At 44.6% G+C, this 17,627-nt stretch overlaps 1 protein-coding gene across 1 annotated transcript in view; it reads right to left on the bottom strand.

Annotated features, from left to right (window-relative positions):
* Positions 1-6,560: 6,560 nt before the first annotated feature.
* Positions 6,561-17,627, bottom strand: part of ARPIN (actin related protein 2/3 complex inhibitor) — a 39,519-nt gene continuing 28,452 nt past the window's right edge. Inside the window, exons 4-6 of the mRNA XM_040414136.1 lie at positions 12,079-12,285; positions 9,438-9,604; positions 6,561-8,061 (exon numbers count right to left, since the gene is read on the bottom strand). Of these exons, the coding sequence (XP_040270070.1) occupies positions 8,053-8,061; positions 9,438-9,604; positions 12,079-12,285 (383 nt within the window). The 3' untranslated portion in view covers positions 6,561-8,052. The remainder of the gene's footprint in view (positions 8,062-9,437; positions 9,605-12,078; positions 12,286-17,627) is intronic.

Below are 17,627 nucleotides of genomic sequence, written 5' to 3'. Positions count from 1 at the left end.
ACCCTCGGAGCCACTTGGGAATGACTGGCCGGAAACCCTATGAAATGATCCCTCTTCCTCCTCCTCCTGTGCCACATCCTCCTCCATCATCGCCAGGAGCGTTTTTTCAAGGAGGCATAGAAGTGGGATAGTAACGCTAAGAACGGCGTTATCGTCACTGGCCATGTTGGTGGAGTACTCGAAACAGCGCAACAAGGAACATAGGTCTCGCATGGAGGCCCAGTCATTGGTGGTGAAGTGGTGCTGTTCCGCCGAGCGACTCACCCGTGCGTGCTACAGCTGAAACTCCACTATCGCCTGCTGCTGCTTGCACAGTCTGGCCAGCATGTGCAAGGTGGAGTTCCACCTTGTGGGCACGTCGCATATGAGGCAGTAAGCGGGAAGGCCGAAGTTACGCTGCAGCGTTGACAGGTGAGCAGCAGCAGGGTGAGAACGCCTAAAGCGCGCACAGACGGCCCGCACTTTATGCAGCAGCTCTGACATGTCGGGGTAATTTTTAAGGAATCTCTGCACCACCAAATTCAGCACATGCGCCAGGCAAGGGATGTGCGTCAAACCGGCTAGTCCCAGAGCTGCTACGAGATTTCGCCCATTATCGCACACCACCAGGCCGGGCTTGAGGCTGACTGGCACAAACCACTTATCGGTCTGTTGTTCAAGGCCCGTTCACAGCTCCTGCACGGTGTGTGGTTTGTCCCCCAAACAGATACGTTTTAAAACTGCCTGCTGTCGTTTACCCCTGGCTGTGCTGAAGTTGGTGGTGAAGGTGTTACGCTGACCGGATGAGGAGCTGGTAGAGGATGAGGAAGCAGAGTAGGAGGAGGAAGCAACAGGAGGCAAACTGAAGCGCCTTGCAATCCTCGGTGGTGGAAGGACATGCGCCAAGCTGCTACCTGCCTCAGGCCCTTGGTCTTGGTTTTTGAGGCGTCTACTCCACTGCAGCTCGTGCTTTGCACTTAAATGCCTGGTCATGCAGGTTGTGCTCAGGTTGAGAACGTTTATGCCTCACTTCAGGCTCTGATTGCACAGCGTGCAAACCACTCGTGTCTTGTCGTCAGCACATTGTCTGAAGAACTGCCACACCAGGGAACTCTTTGGAGCTGGCTTTGGTATGCTCGGTCCCTTGCTGCGGTGGGCAGTAGCAGGCGTACTGTCTAGAGGCCGGCCGCTCCGCTTTTGAACCCTACTCCCTCTTCTGCTGTGCTGGTGGCTCTGTGCGACCACCGCCTCTTCCTCCGAACTACGTAGGTCACTTGCATGACCTTGATCGCATGTGGGGTCGAGGACCTCATTGTCCTCCACATCATCTTCCACCCAGTCTTCACCCCTGCCTTCCTTGTCGGTCTGCACACTTTCGAAAGCCCCAGCAGTTGGCACCTTTGTTTCATCATCATCCGAGACGTGCTGCGATGGTCCTCCCATGTACTCATCTTGAAAGATAAGTGGTTGGGCATCGGTGCACTCAATCTCTTCCACTTCTGGGGCAGGGCTAGGTGGATGTCCCTGGGAAACCCTGCTAACAGAGTCACCAAAAAGCAGAAGAGACTGCTGCATGACTTGGGGCTCAGACTGCTTGGCTGATTTGCAAGAGGGTGAGGTGAAAGACTGATGGACATCGGCTGCAGGTGCCAACTGTGGTCTTTCAGCAGGAGACTGGGTGGGAGACAATGTGAAGGAACTGGATCCACTGTCAGCAACCCAATCTACTATTGCCTGTACTTGTTCAGGCCTCACCATTCGTAGAGCAGCATTAGGCCCGACCAAATACCGCTGTAGGTTTTGTCGCCTACTCACACCTAAGGAAGGGGTTTCACTTGTGCGTGTAGCTGGCACAGATCGACCACGTCCTCTCCCTGCAACAGGAGCTCCACCAGCAGCACCACGACCTGGGCCACATCCCTTATTTGATGCTCTCCTCATATTTTTTTAATTTAGGATCTTGCCCTAAATGGGTGTTTAATTAATTGTAGAATAGAACGACAGTATGTAAAGGGTGTATCCCACACGGCCTGAACCAGACTAGGCCTCAATAAAAGATTTTTTTGCCCAAAATGGCTGTATTTTAAATGCCTAATTCAAACCCCTGTATGTAGAGGTGGTATCTCACAGGGCCTGAACCTCTGTAGGCCTGAAGTAAATATATCTTTGCACAAAAAGGCTGTATTTCAAATGCCTAATTCAAACCCCTGTATGTAGAGGTAGTATCTCACAGGGCCTGAACCAGTGTAGGCCTGCAGTAAATATATCTTTGCACAAAATGGCTGTATTTCAAAATGCCTAATTCAAACCCCTGTATGTAGGAGGGGGAATCTCACAGGGCCTGAACCAATGTAGGCCTGAATTCAATATTGGTGCACCAAATGGCGGTATTTAAAATCTCTGAATGACATCTGCATCAAAGGCTGCCAACTAAATTTTTTTGTGCCCAAATGAGTGTTTGTTTAAAAACTGAATTTGACAGCAGTATATAAGCCTGTAATTTCACACGTGCTGATGCTGCAAGGCCTGAAAAATAGTGTTTTTTGTCAAAAGAGTGTGTTTTTTCAAACCCTAGAAAATGATGGGTGTATTTCTACCTTAAATTGCACACTGACTAATACAGATGTTGTAGTTTGCCCCCAAAAAATGGTGATTTGCAATGTCCCAAAAGCTCAGATGCAGTGTTGGTGCACTGAGCATGCATAAAATGGCCGCCGCCACCCACCTAACTAACAGAATTCTAAAAGTTTGTATTTTTTGGTCAATGAGCTCAGGGCAGGGTAAAACGATAGTGCCCTGCACCCACACAACTATTTGTCTGTAGATCGCTGAGTTAGATTCTCTCCTATTCTCTCCCTGAAATCACAAGTCCAGCAGCATCCTCTCCCTACACTTGTAACAGCAGAGTGACATGCAGCGCTATGTGACTCAAGTTAATATAGAGCCTGGGTCACATGCTGCTCTGGCCAATCACAGCCATGCCTTTAGTAGGCATGGCTGTGATGGCCTCTTGGGGCAAGTAGTATGACGCTTGTTGATTGGCTGCTGTGCAGCCTTTTAAAAATCGCCAAGAAACCGCCGAACACCAAACCCGAACTCTTACGGAAATGTTCGGGTTCGGGTCCGGGGTCCAAAAATCCTAAAGTTCGGTACGAACCCGAACTTTACAGTTCGGGTTCGCTCAACCCTACCTATAAATTAATTGCGATGACCTTTGCAAACTGAAGGTTTTTTGTGTTAATCAGGATACAATTCGATATTGCAGAAATTGTACTGAGCATCTATTCATCGTTATGTATTGAGCAATGACTCACCTTGATGTATTCAGCACTTTTTTACTCTGATGTACTCTTATTTTTATTGTTTACTCAGCGTTTATTATTTTTCGTATTTATAGTAGGGTATCTAATAGACCCACCTTATTTAGGTGCCTTGCATATCTGTCTTCAGGGCCATCCGAGGGCTTGTAGGAGGTTCCTGAATACGGGGCAGCCATTTCTTTCTATAGGTAGGGATCGATAGCATAGGGTGAGAATCAGGGAAAGGCCCCCATCAGACCATCACCATTCTGCCTAGAAATCTGCCTTATCCCGTATTGTGGAATATGAATGACTGCTGAGTTTACACAGCCTTTCTTTTAATTTAATATTTCTTTTTTGTTTTGCATATTTTGTGTTGGGTAATTTTAGCACTTTGAATAAAGGCCACGTTTTAATTAGGGTGGTACTCTGAATACTCTATACTTGACTTTACACTGCCTTGGCATACTGACCCTCTGACGGGCTACTGTCTTAGCTGTGATTCCAGAAGAGATGTAAGGCAGAGAAAAAAAATGACCTAAGCTATCTGGCTAGTGAACTCTTCGATGCCGCCTTACCCTTATTTATGCCAAAAAGGAAACAAAAGCGCGGAGGACTTCTCCAATCCTTAGTTACCCCTAGGTAACGTATAAGGCATCTCCGAAAAGTCCGGACAGTGGTAACTTATTCCTTTAGATCCCTGGGCTTACCGGACATTATACCTAAATCTAGCATAATCTTATAAAAGAAATCTCAAATGGGTTTCTCATCAAGTGTTTATCAAAATAATCGTAACAGATTTTAACATCTTAGAGAAGTACTTATCTTGACAAGGAATGACCAACTGAAGATGATTGCTGAACACCGATCCTTTGGTGCAGAATATATTGCGAGACAGATGCTTTGATCCAAGGTCCACTGGAAGCTTTGTGTTACATTACCAGAAGAACTTTAGACATTAAATCTCCTTCCTCGCAATCTGGTATCCATGATGGAAAACTACCGTTGCCTCCATCCCCCGGGGGAGCCCGGCAGAGATCCAAAGAGCACACTGGACCCTTCAGTTTTGGAGTTCTAGATCCGCGGCAAGTATTTATAGTTTGCTGGTGCGCCATACCTCCTGTAGGCCATCCAGACTAAATGTTCCAGTCCATCTTATTACTCCCCACCAGGACCCATATAGGGCTCTGTTGATACGCCATTCATACTGTAGGCCATGCAAGCAATATGGTCCAGCCCTATTGTAGAATATTAAACTACAAATTGACAACCAAACATAGGCACAGAACTAGTTCACCCTGCATGTATAGCCACCAAGATAGACCGCCACAAAGACTTGGCGGCACTCCAGGCACCGCTGGACACATAGATACTCACTCAGAGCCAAGTTCATTCATCCAGACACTGCTGCATGAGTGGTCTACTATTTAGACATGGCAACAGAAGACACCAGCCATGCAGACACGGCCGCCAGTAGCTGTCCCTCATGCCGACACAGCCGTAGAAGCAGTCGGCCATGTGGAGCTGTCCGCTGATCAACACACTAGATAAACTCAGCAGCAGAGGGAGACATCAAGAGCAGTCATCCCAGCAAGCATAAACACAGAAGCAATCAGCTCCCTAGGTACATGAGGACAACCAGGCAAATACCAAAATGTAGCCAGCCTGCCAGGCACGGATTCCAAAGCAGTCAGCCAGACAGTCACAGATTCCAAGGTAATCAGCCAGACAAAGACTTTAAAAAAAGGCAGTCAACCATCCAAACAGGTATAGGCTGCCCGCCGGACAGGCACAGTCCCAAAGGTAGCCAGCTAGATAGGCACAAACTCAACAGCAGCCAGCCAGACAGGCACAGGTTCACCTGCAACCAAACAGACAGGTACAGGCTTAAAAACAACCAGCCAGACAGGCATAGGCCCAAAGGCAGCCCTCCAGACCGGCACAGATTCAAAGGCAGCCAGCTAGACAGGCACCGGCTCAAAGGCATTTAGTCGACCAGGAATAGACTCTACAGGCGTTTAGGTGACCAGGCATAAAAGCTACAGGTATTCAGCCAACCAGTCAGATGCTGTAGGTGCAAGCCAAACAAGTATAGACGCAACAGGCGTTCATCCCACTCAGCCGACCTGGCAAAAAGATGCTACAGGCCTTCAGACGACCTACAGGAAAAATGCAAGACAAGCCAAGAGGCAGACCACCAGTGCCCAAAGCCAAGAGGCAGACCACCAGTGCCCAAAGCCAAGAGGCAGACCACCAGTGCCCAAAGCCAAGAGGCAGACCACCAGTGCCCAAAGCCAAGAGGCAGACCACCAGTGCCCAAAGCCAAGAGGCAGACCACCAGTGCCCAAAGCCAAGAGGCAGACCACCAGTGCCCAAAGCCAAGAGGCAGACAACCAGTGCCCAAAGCCAAGGAGGCAGACAACCAGGCCCTAAAGCCAAGAGGCAGACAACCCAAATATTTGCTGTATAACTTAAGTAGAGTCATTATAAGGAGTACCTTCTTTCACAGCCATGGGAGCTGCATGATCTAGGCTCCTTCTTCCTCGTCTGAGCCGCATGCCAGAGAATGCACCGGAATATATGTTCCCTCCATGGATCCGTGCTGCATGCGATGGAATGCAATAGATCTGGGCTTCAAACGTCGTGTGGCCTTACTCCACTGAGGGGCCCCCCGCACCTGCCGCAAGAACCCCCCCCGGTTTCTAGGGTCCTGTCAGCCCAAAACTATGGTGCGATAGACCCCCAGCAGGTATTACCACATAGCCCTCCAGAACATTTCTGGGATCTCCTAGGCTAGCGGTACCTGAAAGAAAAACTGCAGGTCTCCTGCTCCAGGGACAGGAAACCACTGCGGTTGGAGAGAGGCTCCACCTTTTTATTTTGCAGGTTTCCAGTCCCTGGGGGCAGATCCTCTCTCTCTCTCTGGTGCTGTTGTGGGGGAAGGGAAAAAATGCTGAATATATAACATGCTGCGATTTTCACGCAACGCACAAATGATGCGTGAAAAACAACGCTCATGTACACAGACCATTGAAATGAATGGGTCCAGATTCAGTGCGGGCGCAATGCGTTCACATCACGCATTGCACCCGCGAGAAAAAACTCGCTCGTCTGAAAGGGGCCTAAAGGCATTATTACATGCCCTGAACAGCATATTCTATTTTTCCATTCCACCAAAATTTGGCAAAACTGCATGGTTTTTCCCTGAATTTCAGTAGTTTTGCAATGCGGTTTATGGCATCCATGGTTTGTACAGGTGAAGTATATTGACCAGGTGCAGAATCCTGTTGAGTGTATACATTTATTTACTTTGTATAGTTTTACAGAAAAATATAAAAGGTTATTATCACACAAACACAGTGTAGTGCGGATACATCATCATCTTTTCTGGAACCGTGTCATTTTTATATATTCCAAGTTTAGAATACAAAGAATACTGTGGGGAAGATTTATCAAAACTGGTGTAAAGGAAAACTGGCTTAGTTGCCCATAGCAAGCAATCAGATTCTCCTTTTCAGAGCTCATTTGGAAATTGAAAGATGGAATCTGATTGGTAGCTATGGACAACTAAGGCTAGTTCCACACTAGCGCTTGTACATCTCTCTGCATTGCCAAGAGCTGGCGTTTTTCGTCCCAGCATAATAGCCGGGGCTGGACAGCAACGCTGTAGCTTCGGGCAATGCCGGAATACAGAGAGATCCGGCAGGCTGTTCCCTGCCGGATGTCCAAGCGTTAGTGTGAAACTAGCCTAAGTCAGTTTTCTTTCACGTCAGTTTAAAAGACTCCCCACCCCTCGAATGTTCACAAAACAGAAATGTTCCTCATTACAGAGTCGTCAACTAAAAGTAAACACAACATTGTATATAAAGGATTCTACGCGGCAGTAAAATGCCAGCCTCCAGGTATGGCACACAAGGTGGATTTTCAACAGCAGGGATCAGCAACCTCCGGCACTCCAGCTGTTCTGAAACTACAACTCCCAGAATGCTTCATTCACTTCTATGGGAGTTAGAAGAACAGCCGAGCATGTTGCATGCTGGGAGTTGTAGTTTCAAAGCAGCTGGAGTGCCGAAGGTCGCTGATCCCTGTTCTACAGAATTCACACTGCAGACTTTGTGACTAAATCCACGTGTTGCATGTAGATTGGTTGTGGCCGTGGCTGCACATCTTCTACAGAATTAACCCTACGCATTGCAAAGGGTGATATTCGCAGTGAATATCCACGTGGACTACCTTTCACACAGCGTGTTGATGAGAAACGGTAAATTCTCATCTACTTAGCTGCTACTTTAAATGCTAAAAAAAATCTACAGCGTATCCGCCCCATATGACCAAACCCTGGGCGAGGCAATGCAGCACCAGTCTGCTGCCTAAGCTTTAAATGGAAACGCCAAGGATTTTGTAGTGGAGATCACCTTGGCGCTTTTTTTCCCCTGCAACATATGAACTTTGCCATACGTTGTAACCCAGTCACTGGCACATACATCTTAGTGAATCTAAAGTAGTCCATCTTTTTTATACCTAAAGCATAAAAGCGTATATTTCTGGAGCGTTCTTGCCCTTGAATCATGGGCACTCGTAGCAGAAATGGAGGACCAAACTTGCTGTGCCAGTGCCGAAGCGGCAAAAGGCAGCAAGTGGTGTCATGGTTGAAAATAACAATTGGTTGTGTGAGGACGTGGTAAGCAAACAACCCGAACATTATGGAGCGTTTGGTCGCTTTGATCAGCCATGGTCGTTTTTTTGGTTCTGCACCGAGCCATCAGCGAGTACTTTAATCATCCTGGAAAACAAATACACAAACATCAAAATATAGGCATTTAGATTTTGATGCAATTTTACATAAACCTAAAAGGCTGTCCTGTAGCTAAACTGCCCCATGAAGAAGATGCCTCTGGCAGAGAAAAAAGTGGTATTTTATCTGGCGGAATGATGGAAACCTGACTGACCACATTATAGCAGTGCTCCAGACTAAAAAAAAATATCAAGGAACCATTGGCTCCTAACCTGAAAAATTTAGGAGCCAAATTACATTTTTTGTCGCAAAATTGAAATAACATATAATATAGTTGGGATGCTTAGGAGCATGGGATTTTCTAAGCTACAGCCCACGTAGTTAAAGGGGTTGTACACTCATTTCCATGACCTGCCAGACTAGCCAGATTCATGTTGGTAATCCCTAGGTGCTGGGTCCTGGCTCATTCTCTTTTAGGCCTCTGCTGCTTGTCTTGGGTTTCTCCATGAAAACGTTTGGCTGCAGTGGCATCAAGACAATCACTGGCCACAGTGGAGATCTGCTCCCCTTGCTTCACATGACCATTTAACATAATGCAAGGAAAGCAGTGGTCAGTTATTGACTGTAACGGCGTCAAATAGGAAGCTTTCATGAAAGGACTCAAGACAAGCAACGGAGGCTGGGGAGCAAACGAGCCGGGACCCAGGTAAGTATGATCACCAACAAAGGTCCTGCCAGTCTCAGAGATCCAGAAATTAGTGTATACGAACCCTTTAAGGAGATCTTTTTTTATGTTCTTCCATCCTCATTAGTAATATAATTACTTTGCAGTGCCAGGAGTTTTATGAATATGTCTGTCAGCGTGATTATTTACAGTGCAATTACACCTGATTGTTCTACAGAGAGGTGCCTGTCCCAGAGGTGGGACCCACATCTATGGCATATCCTGTAGACATGCCCTAAATGTATAAGGGGAATACTCCTTTAAGAGATGATCTGTGAAGTGGGAGAAGTCTGACCATTCCAGCACACAGCCCTATTACAGCACTGTCTCAGTTCCAAGCTGTATGGAGCTGTAATACAATTCCCATAGAACTACTACATACTTGCTGTACCTCTATATTTCTCACATTTCATACACAAAAAATGTGTTTTGTTCCACTGGATTAGAGATCAATGCTATGATACCATATGGGGGCACATTAACCGTCTATGGTGATCCGGCAGTGCCCAGCTATATCGGATATGGTAACGCCTCTGCCGGAAAAGACTACCGGATTTACAAAAACAGAGATGTGAGAGAAGCTTGACAAATATCCTTTGAGTATGTTATGTAACTTTCTCATATTGTAACCTTTATGTGTAGAAAGTGACCTAACCCTTTAAAAGTATATTGGTTATTGGGAAAAAAAAATATTTCATACCCATTCATCATCTTCAGCTCCATCCCCTTGACCACGTGCCTCAGGGGCAGGATCAACACTGCCAGATTTATTGGCCATAATGTTGTCTGTCCAGGAAGCCCCAGTCTGAGCATCTCCAGCAAAATTACATTTTGTCACCGTTCCACTGTCAATTTTTGCCAAGGAAACTAAAGGAGAGAGACGATATTACTTAAAGTAGGGAAGCACAACACTATAATACAATCACAAAGAACAACAGCTGTGGCCACAAGTGGCTTCAGTTTTTTCTAACATGGATCAATCAGGACATGTTCACACAGCAAGGATTTGCCATGGGCAGAATGTCAGCAGATTCTGTGCCTAATTCTGACATGATCCCAAGCTTGTGAACATGTCCTAACTTTTTTGAATAGAACTCCTGCTAGTGTAATATGATCAAGTCATGTGATCTTTTATATTAGTATTTTCCACCAGTGATGTCAATAGGCAGGGACAGATTTTCCATTAGGGACAAGATGCCCATGCATGTAGGTGGCCCACTGGAAAAAAAAGTGTCTGTTCATCAGTCTGAGAGAGAAAGATAGAGACCAACTTACAGTGGTTGTCTAGAGGCTCTAGATATTGATGACCTATCCAAAGAATCTTACAAAAAGCTAATGGAAGTTGTCTGTAGGGAACTAATTCATAAGGTTTGGTAATTACAGCAGCCTCTGCACGGATTAAGTGTGAGAGTGGTATAACCATAAGGGCTCATTCAGACGGCCGTATGCTGTCCGCAAAAATACTGAATGCTATCCGTGAATGAAACATGTCCTATACTTGTCCGTGAAAATCAGGACATGGCCCCATTGAAGTCTATGGGTCCGCAAAAATACTGAATGCTATCCGTTTTTTTGCAGATCCGTTTTTTTGCGGATCCGCAAAAAAACGGATAGCATTCAGTATTTTTGCGGACAGCATACGGCCGTCTGAATGAGCCCTAAGGCGGTGGTGTGGCAGGTATAAAGTGAGCTAGGAAGCTTGAATAAACAGTGATCAATGACTCCAGAGAATCACTGTACAGTACACGAGGATCTGAATATCAGCATAATAACCTACAGAGAACTCAACATGTGTACCTACCATAAAAGTGTTACTATGACAAAGGCTACTGGAATTATATAAAAGTACACCATGTAATAGATATCCAGTAATAGCTATACACCAAGGGTTTGTGAAATCTCTTCTGGCACCTGGGACAGATTTTTAGCTTGCACGTCTCCCAAGGTCTGCAATAAAACTTAAAGGGGTTGTCCGGGTTCAGCGCTGAACCCGGACATACCCTTATTTTCACCCAGGCAGCCCCCCTGAGGCTAGCATCGGCGCCTCTCATGCTCCGCTGCGCTCCCTTGCCCTGCGCTAAATCGCGCAGGGCACGGGCTCTTTTGTTTTCAATAACAGCGCTAAATCCCACCTATCAGATCTAAAACAAAATGCCTTTGCCCTGCGCGATTTAGCGCAGGGCAAAGGAGAGCATCGGAGCATGAACTGCTCCAATGCTCATGTCAGGGGGGCTGCCGGGGTGAAAATGGAAGTATGTCCGGGTTCAGCTCTGAATCCGGACAACCCCTTTAACACTATTCTCAGCTAAAGCATTTAGGGCATAAAGACCTAGATGGGGGGGGGTTCAACTTTTGAAACTTCTACCTATAAGAAGAAAAGTGAAACAGCCAAGCATTTCACCACTCCTAGAAACTACAATGCACAGCATGCATGTGTAACCACCTCTACTACTTCATTCTGGAGAGCCAAATGGGATCAGAGGACCCAAATACTCTCAGTATATGTAGTTAGCGTTGAGCAAGGTTATCAAAAATTTGATTTGGCTTTTTTGCAGAATTTCACAACGAAATTCGCTGCATGACAAATTACTTTGTCACGAATTGCATTTCTTTGTATATAGCAGGCACAATGACGGGGAACGGTTTTAAAACTGCCCCCCCCCCCGGTCATTAAACCCCTCAGGTGCCGCGTTCATCGGTGATCGCTGCATCTCAGATTAACATTGAGGGCTTTCAGGGGTTAATCCGTTAAAAAAAAAATTATAAATCACCTTATCTATTTGATTGCGTAGAGGCTACCACGGCGATCTTGATTGAAGACATTACCGAAATCTTGCGTGGTGACATCATGTCATACGTCACTGCACGCAAGATTTTGCATGGTATCTTCAATCAAGATGGTCGCAGCGGGGTCTTCGCATGCAAATGGCTGAACTGAGTATGTTTTTTTCTCCCGCCATTTCAGGGAAAATTGATTTGTTACCACGAAGAGCGAGGAAATTCTTCTTTGGACCGAATATAATTTTTTTTTGAAATTCGGATCAAAGTCAATTCATTTGACTTGGATTCGCTCAACACTATATGGAACCTACACTGGATAAATAACACAGCAGCAGTATTGCCTTAATTGCTTCTTTAGGTTGGGGACCACACAGCTTGGAATCGTAGCGTGTCACAGGTCGTGCACTCTGCTTTACAGTATGGAGACATCAAACCACAATATCACTATAGCTTTGTTGCAGCTTAGGGAGTCAATATTTGCATGAGAAGCTTGAAGTTAGTCAACTATGATACACTCCACAAGACAAAGAGATGCTATATTACTAGAACAACAATCGTACATATAAATGGTCCATCTCCCAAGGTTTTCACCCGTAACTGTTCACCAAACTCCAGTTCAGTCTTCTCTATTTCAGCCTCTGGCAGCCAAAGTGCAACGCCATCTTTGGGGGTGAACTTCAGACTGATTTTCATCAACTCCTCCTTGTTAATTAGACGTTTCATATCCTCTGTTTGCAGTCTATCTGATTCACCTTTTTCTTCCACCTCTAGTGAAGAACAAATAGTTAAGTAAACCATTATGATACCTCATAGAGCATTTCAATACAGTAGAGGATATATATATAATAAAGTATTAGGGCTACAGCATGGATCTCGGTATCATTTTTTTATTTAAAATGATACTAGGTCCAATATTCAGAATGCAGCACCAGCTTTACTTCTTGGCTGTGTGTGTGTAAGGATATATTTAAAGGCATTATGTACTATATGATGTCTGATTTTCATTATGATGTAAAAAAAATCAGACATCATATAGTACATGACAGTCTCTTTCTAACAAAGCTAGAACCAGCCCTGTACTGCACATGGATCCAGAGATCTCCCCATTCTTTGCTCTAATTGCTCTGCTAGATTTATTTCAGCCTGGCAGCTCGGGGCATGTCCTTTCTGATGCAGCTCTTACCCTACAACTGCCACAGCTGATGGCAGTTGAAGATGTAAAAAGGACATGTCACCACTCCTGACATGCCTGTTTTAGCAACTACTTGCAGTCCTCATGTAATACCAATTCTGCAGCATCTATTCTTATTACTCCATGTTGTGCCGTTCCTTTATTATTTAAGTTCACTAGAAGTTTGTAAGTGAATTCCCAGCAGTAAGGGTACAGAGGGGTGTTACTGGTTGGGTGTGTGTCCCTGCACAGTCTGACACTGGGAGCACTGATTGGATAATGTCAGACTGTGCAGGGACACATCCCCAACTCTACCCTTAACATTCTTGTGATCGGTGGAGGTCCCAGAGGTAGGACTGCCACTAATCTAATAGTTAACCCCTATCCTGTGGATAGGGATAACTTCTAACAACTGAAACAACTTCAAAATCAATGGATACCTGTGCTGCCTGTGGAGAAGGGTATTTGGAAATATCCAATTAGTCAATTTTCACAGGACGTTCCAATATATCAGACCTCAAAATGTTGATAACTTTTAGAGAGACACCCCCTTTTAAAATGCCCCTGGCAGCTATTCATATGAATGGCTGTCTATGTAATATAAAGGACTGGTGGAGTCCACCAAAACAGGAGCTGCCTGTACAGATCCGCTCTCTGTTATGGCTGTTCCTGAGCTGAGGACTCCTCTCTATGAGTTCAGGCCCTTAGGGCATATAGACAGGAATTATTTTCATGCAGGTGATTGTCGGGAGGGAAGTGTTGCTCGGGAGGAGACAATCTGCCAGTCTAATACACCCTTAAAGGGGTTTTCCCATCTCAGACAATGGGGACATATCGCTAGGATATGCCCCCATTGTCTAATAGGTGCGGGTCATCTACAATGAGAACAGAGCGGAGAAATGAACAGAGGGCGCACTGCGCATGCGCCCCCCATTCATTTCTATAGGGAGCAGGTGCCGCGTGTGCGCTCCCATTCACTCCTATGGGAGCAGCGCTTGGCGGTGGACGGACCCCGGGAAATCCTCCCGCTCAATTCTCGTTGTAGGTGTGGGTCCTATCCTAGCGATATGCCCCCATTGTCTGAGATGAAAATACCCCTTTAACCACCTCAGCCCCCAGTGCTTAAACACCCTGAAAGACCAGGCCACTTTTTACACTTCTGACCTACACTACTTTCACCGTTTATTGCTCGGTCATGCAACTTACCACCCAAATGAATTTTACCTCCTTTTCTTCTCACTAATAGAGCTTTCATTTGGTGGTATTTCATTGCTGCTGACATTTTTACTTTTTTTGTTATTAATCGAAATTTAACGATTTTTTTGCAAAAAAATGACATTTTTCACTTTCAGTTGTAAAATTTTGCAAAAAAAAACGAGATCCATATATAAATTTTGCTCTAAATTTATTGTTCTACATGTCTTTGATAAAAAAAAAATGTTTGGGTAAAAAAAAAATGCTTTGGGTAAAAGTTATAGCGTTTACAAACTATGGTACAAAAATGTGAATTTCCGCTTTTTGAAGCAGCTCTGACTTTCTGAGCATCTGTCACGTTTCCTGAGGTTCTACAATGGCCAGACAGTACAAACACCCCACAAATGACCCCATTTCGGAAAGTACACACCCTAAGGTATTCGCTGATGGGCATAGTGAGTTCATAGAACTTTTTATTTTTTGTCAGAACTTAGCGGAAAATGATTTTTTTTTTTTGATTTTTTTTTCTTACAAAAGTCTCATATTCCACTGACTTGTGACAAAAAATAAAAACTTCTAGGAACTCACTATGCCCATCACGAAATACCTTGGGGTCTCTTCTTTCCAAAATGGGGTCACTTGTGGGGTAGTTATACTGCCCTGGCATTCTAGGGGCCCAAATGTGTGGTAAGGAGTTTGAAATCAAATTCTGTAAAAAATGACCTGTGAAATCCGAAAGGTGCTCCGAAAATCCGAAAAATGACCTGTGAAATCCGAGAAGTTGAGGAATGTGTTTTGGGGTGTCATTTTACATATACCCATGCTGGGTGAGATAAATATCTTGGTCAAATGCCAACTTTGTATAAAAAAAATGGGAAAAGTTGTTTTTTGCCAAGATATTTCTCTCACCCAGCATGGGTATATGTAAAATGACACCCCAAAACACATTCACCAACTTCTCCTGAGTACGGAGATACCAGATGTGTGACATTTTTTTGCAGCCTAGGTGGGCAAAGGGGCCCATATTCCAAAGAGGACCTTTCGGATTTCACAGGTCATTTTTTACAGAATTTGATTTCAAACTCCTTACCACACATTTGGGCCCCTAGAATGCCAGGGCAGTATAACTACCCCACAAGTGACCCCATTTTGGAAAGAAGACACCCCAAGGTATTCCGTGAGGGGCATGGCAAGTTCCTAGAATTATTTATTTTTTGTCACAAGTTAGTGGAAAATTATTTTTATTTTTATTTTATTTTTTTCATACAAAGTCTCATATTCTACTAACTTGTGACAAAAAATAAAAACTTCCATGAACTCACTATGCCCATCAGCGAATACCTTGGGGTCTCTTCTTTCCAAAATGGGGTCACTTGTGGGGTAGTTGTCTTTTGCCAAGATATTTCTCTCACCCAGCATGGGTATATGTAAAATGACACCCCAAAACACATTCACCAACTTCTCCTGAGTACGGAGATACCAGATGTGTGACACTTTTTTGCAGCCTAGGTGGGCAAAGGGGCCCATATTCCAAAGAGCACCTTTCGGATTTCACTGGTCATTTTTTACAGAATTTGATTTCAAACTCCTTACCACACATTTGGGCCCCTAGAACGCCAGGGCAGTATAACTACCCCACAAGTGACCCCATTTTGGAAAGAAGAGACCCCAAGGTATTCGCTGATGGGCATAGTGAGTTAATGGAAGTTTTTATTTTTTGTTACAAGTTAGTGGAATATGAGACTTTGTATGAAAAAAAAAAATAAAAAAATAAAAAAATAAATCTGCATTTTCCACTAACTTGTGACAAAAAATAAAAAATTCTAGGAACTCGCCATGCCCCTCACGGAATACCTTGGGGTGTCTTCTTTCCAAAATGGGGTCACTTGTGGGGTAGTTATACTGCCCTGGCATTCTAGGGGCCCAAATGTGTGGTAAGGAGTTTGAAATCAAATTCTGTAAAAAATTACCTGTGAAATCCGAAAGGTGCTCTTTGGAATATGGGCCCCTTTGCCCACCTAGGCTGCAAAAAAGTGTCACACATCTGGTATCTCTGTATTCAGGAGAAGTTGAGGAATGTGTTTTGGGGTGTCTTTTTACATATACCCATGCTGGGTGAGATAAATATCTTGGTCAAATGCCAACTTTGTATAAAAAAAATGGGAAAAGTTGTCTTTTGCCAAGATATTTCTCTCACCCAGCATGGGTATATGTAAAATGACACCCCAAAACACATTCACCAACTTCTCCTGAGTACGGAGATACCAGATGTGTGACACTTTTTTGCAGCCTAGGTGGGCAAAGGGGCCCATATTCCAAAGAGCACCTTTCGGATTTCACTGGTCATTTTTTACAGAATTTGATTTCAAACTCCTTACCACACATTTGGGCCCCTAGAACGCCAGGGCAGTATAACTACCCCACAAGTGACCCCATTTTGGAAAGAAGAGACCCCAAGGTATTCGCTGATGGGCATAGTGAGTTAATGGAAGTTTTTATTTTTTGTTACAAGTTAGTGGAATATGAGACTTTGTATGAAAAAAAAAAAAAATAAAATAAAAAAAATAATCTGCATTTTCCACTAACTTGTGACAAAAAATAAAAAATTCTAGGAACTCGCCATGCCCCTCACGGAATACCTTGGGGTGTCTTCTTTCCAAAATGGGGTCACTTGTGGGGTAGTTATACTGCCCTGGCATTTTCCAGGGGCCCTAATGTGTGGTAAGTAGGTAAATGACCTGTGAAATCCTAAAGGTGCTCTTTGGAATATGGGCCCCTTTGCCCACCTAGGCTGCAAAAAAGTGTCACACATGTGGTATCGCCGTATTCAGGAGAAGTTGGGGAATGTGTTTTGGGGTGTCATTTTACATATACCCTTGCTGGGTGAGAGAAATATCTTGGCAAAAGACAACTTTTCCCATTTTTTTTATACAAAGTTGGCATTTGACCAAGATATTTCTCACCCAGCATGGGTATATGTAAAATGACACCCCAAAACACATTCCCCAACTTCTCCTGAGTACGGCGATACCAGATGTGTGACACTTTTTTGCAGCCTAGATGCGCAAAGGTGCCCAAAGTCCTTTTAGGCGGGCATTTTTAGACATTTGGATACCAGACTTCTTCTCACGCTTTGGGGCACCTAGAATGCCAGGGCAGTATAAATACCCCACATGTGACCCCATTTTGGAAAGAAGACACCCCAAGGTATTCAATGAGGGGCATGGCGAGTTCATAGAAATTTTTTTTTTTTGGCACAAGTTAGCGGAAATTGATATTTTTAATTTTTTGCTCACAAAGTCTCCCGTTCCGCTAACTTGGGACAAAAATTTCAATCTTTCATGGACTCAATATGCCCCTCACGGAATACCTGGGGGTGTCTTCTTTCCGAAATGGGGTCACATGTGGGGTATTTATACTGCCCTGGCATTCTAGGGGCCCTAAAGCGTGAGAAGAAGTCTGGAATATAAATGTCTAAAAATTTTTACGCATTTGGATTCCGTGAGGGGTATGGTGAGTTCATGTGAGATTTTATTTTTTGACACAAGTTAGTGGAATATGAGACTTTGTAAGAAAAAAAAATAATAATTCCGCTAACTTGGGCCAAAAAAATGTCTGAATGGAGCCTTACAGAGGGGTGATCAATGACAGGTGGAGTGATCAATGACAGGGGTGGTGATCAATGACAGGGGTGTGATCAGGGAGTCTATATGGGGTGATCACCACAGTCATCGATCACCCCCC

Source organism: Bufo bufo, chromosome 1, assembly GCF_905171765.1.
Source record: "Bufo bufo chromosome 1, aBufBuf1.1, whole genome shotgun sequence".
In the NCBI taxonomy this organism is placed as follows: domain Eukaryota; kingdom Metazoa; phylum Chordata; class Amphibia; order Anura; family Bufonidae; genus Bufo; species Bufo bufo.
Note: the sequence above shows the minus strand (reverse complement) of the source record. Positions and strands in the feature narration are given on the sequence as shown.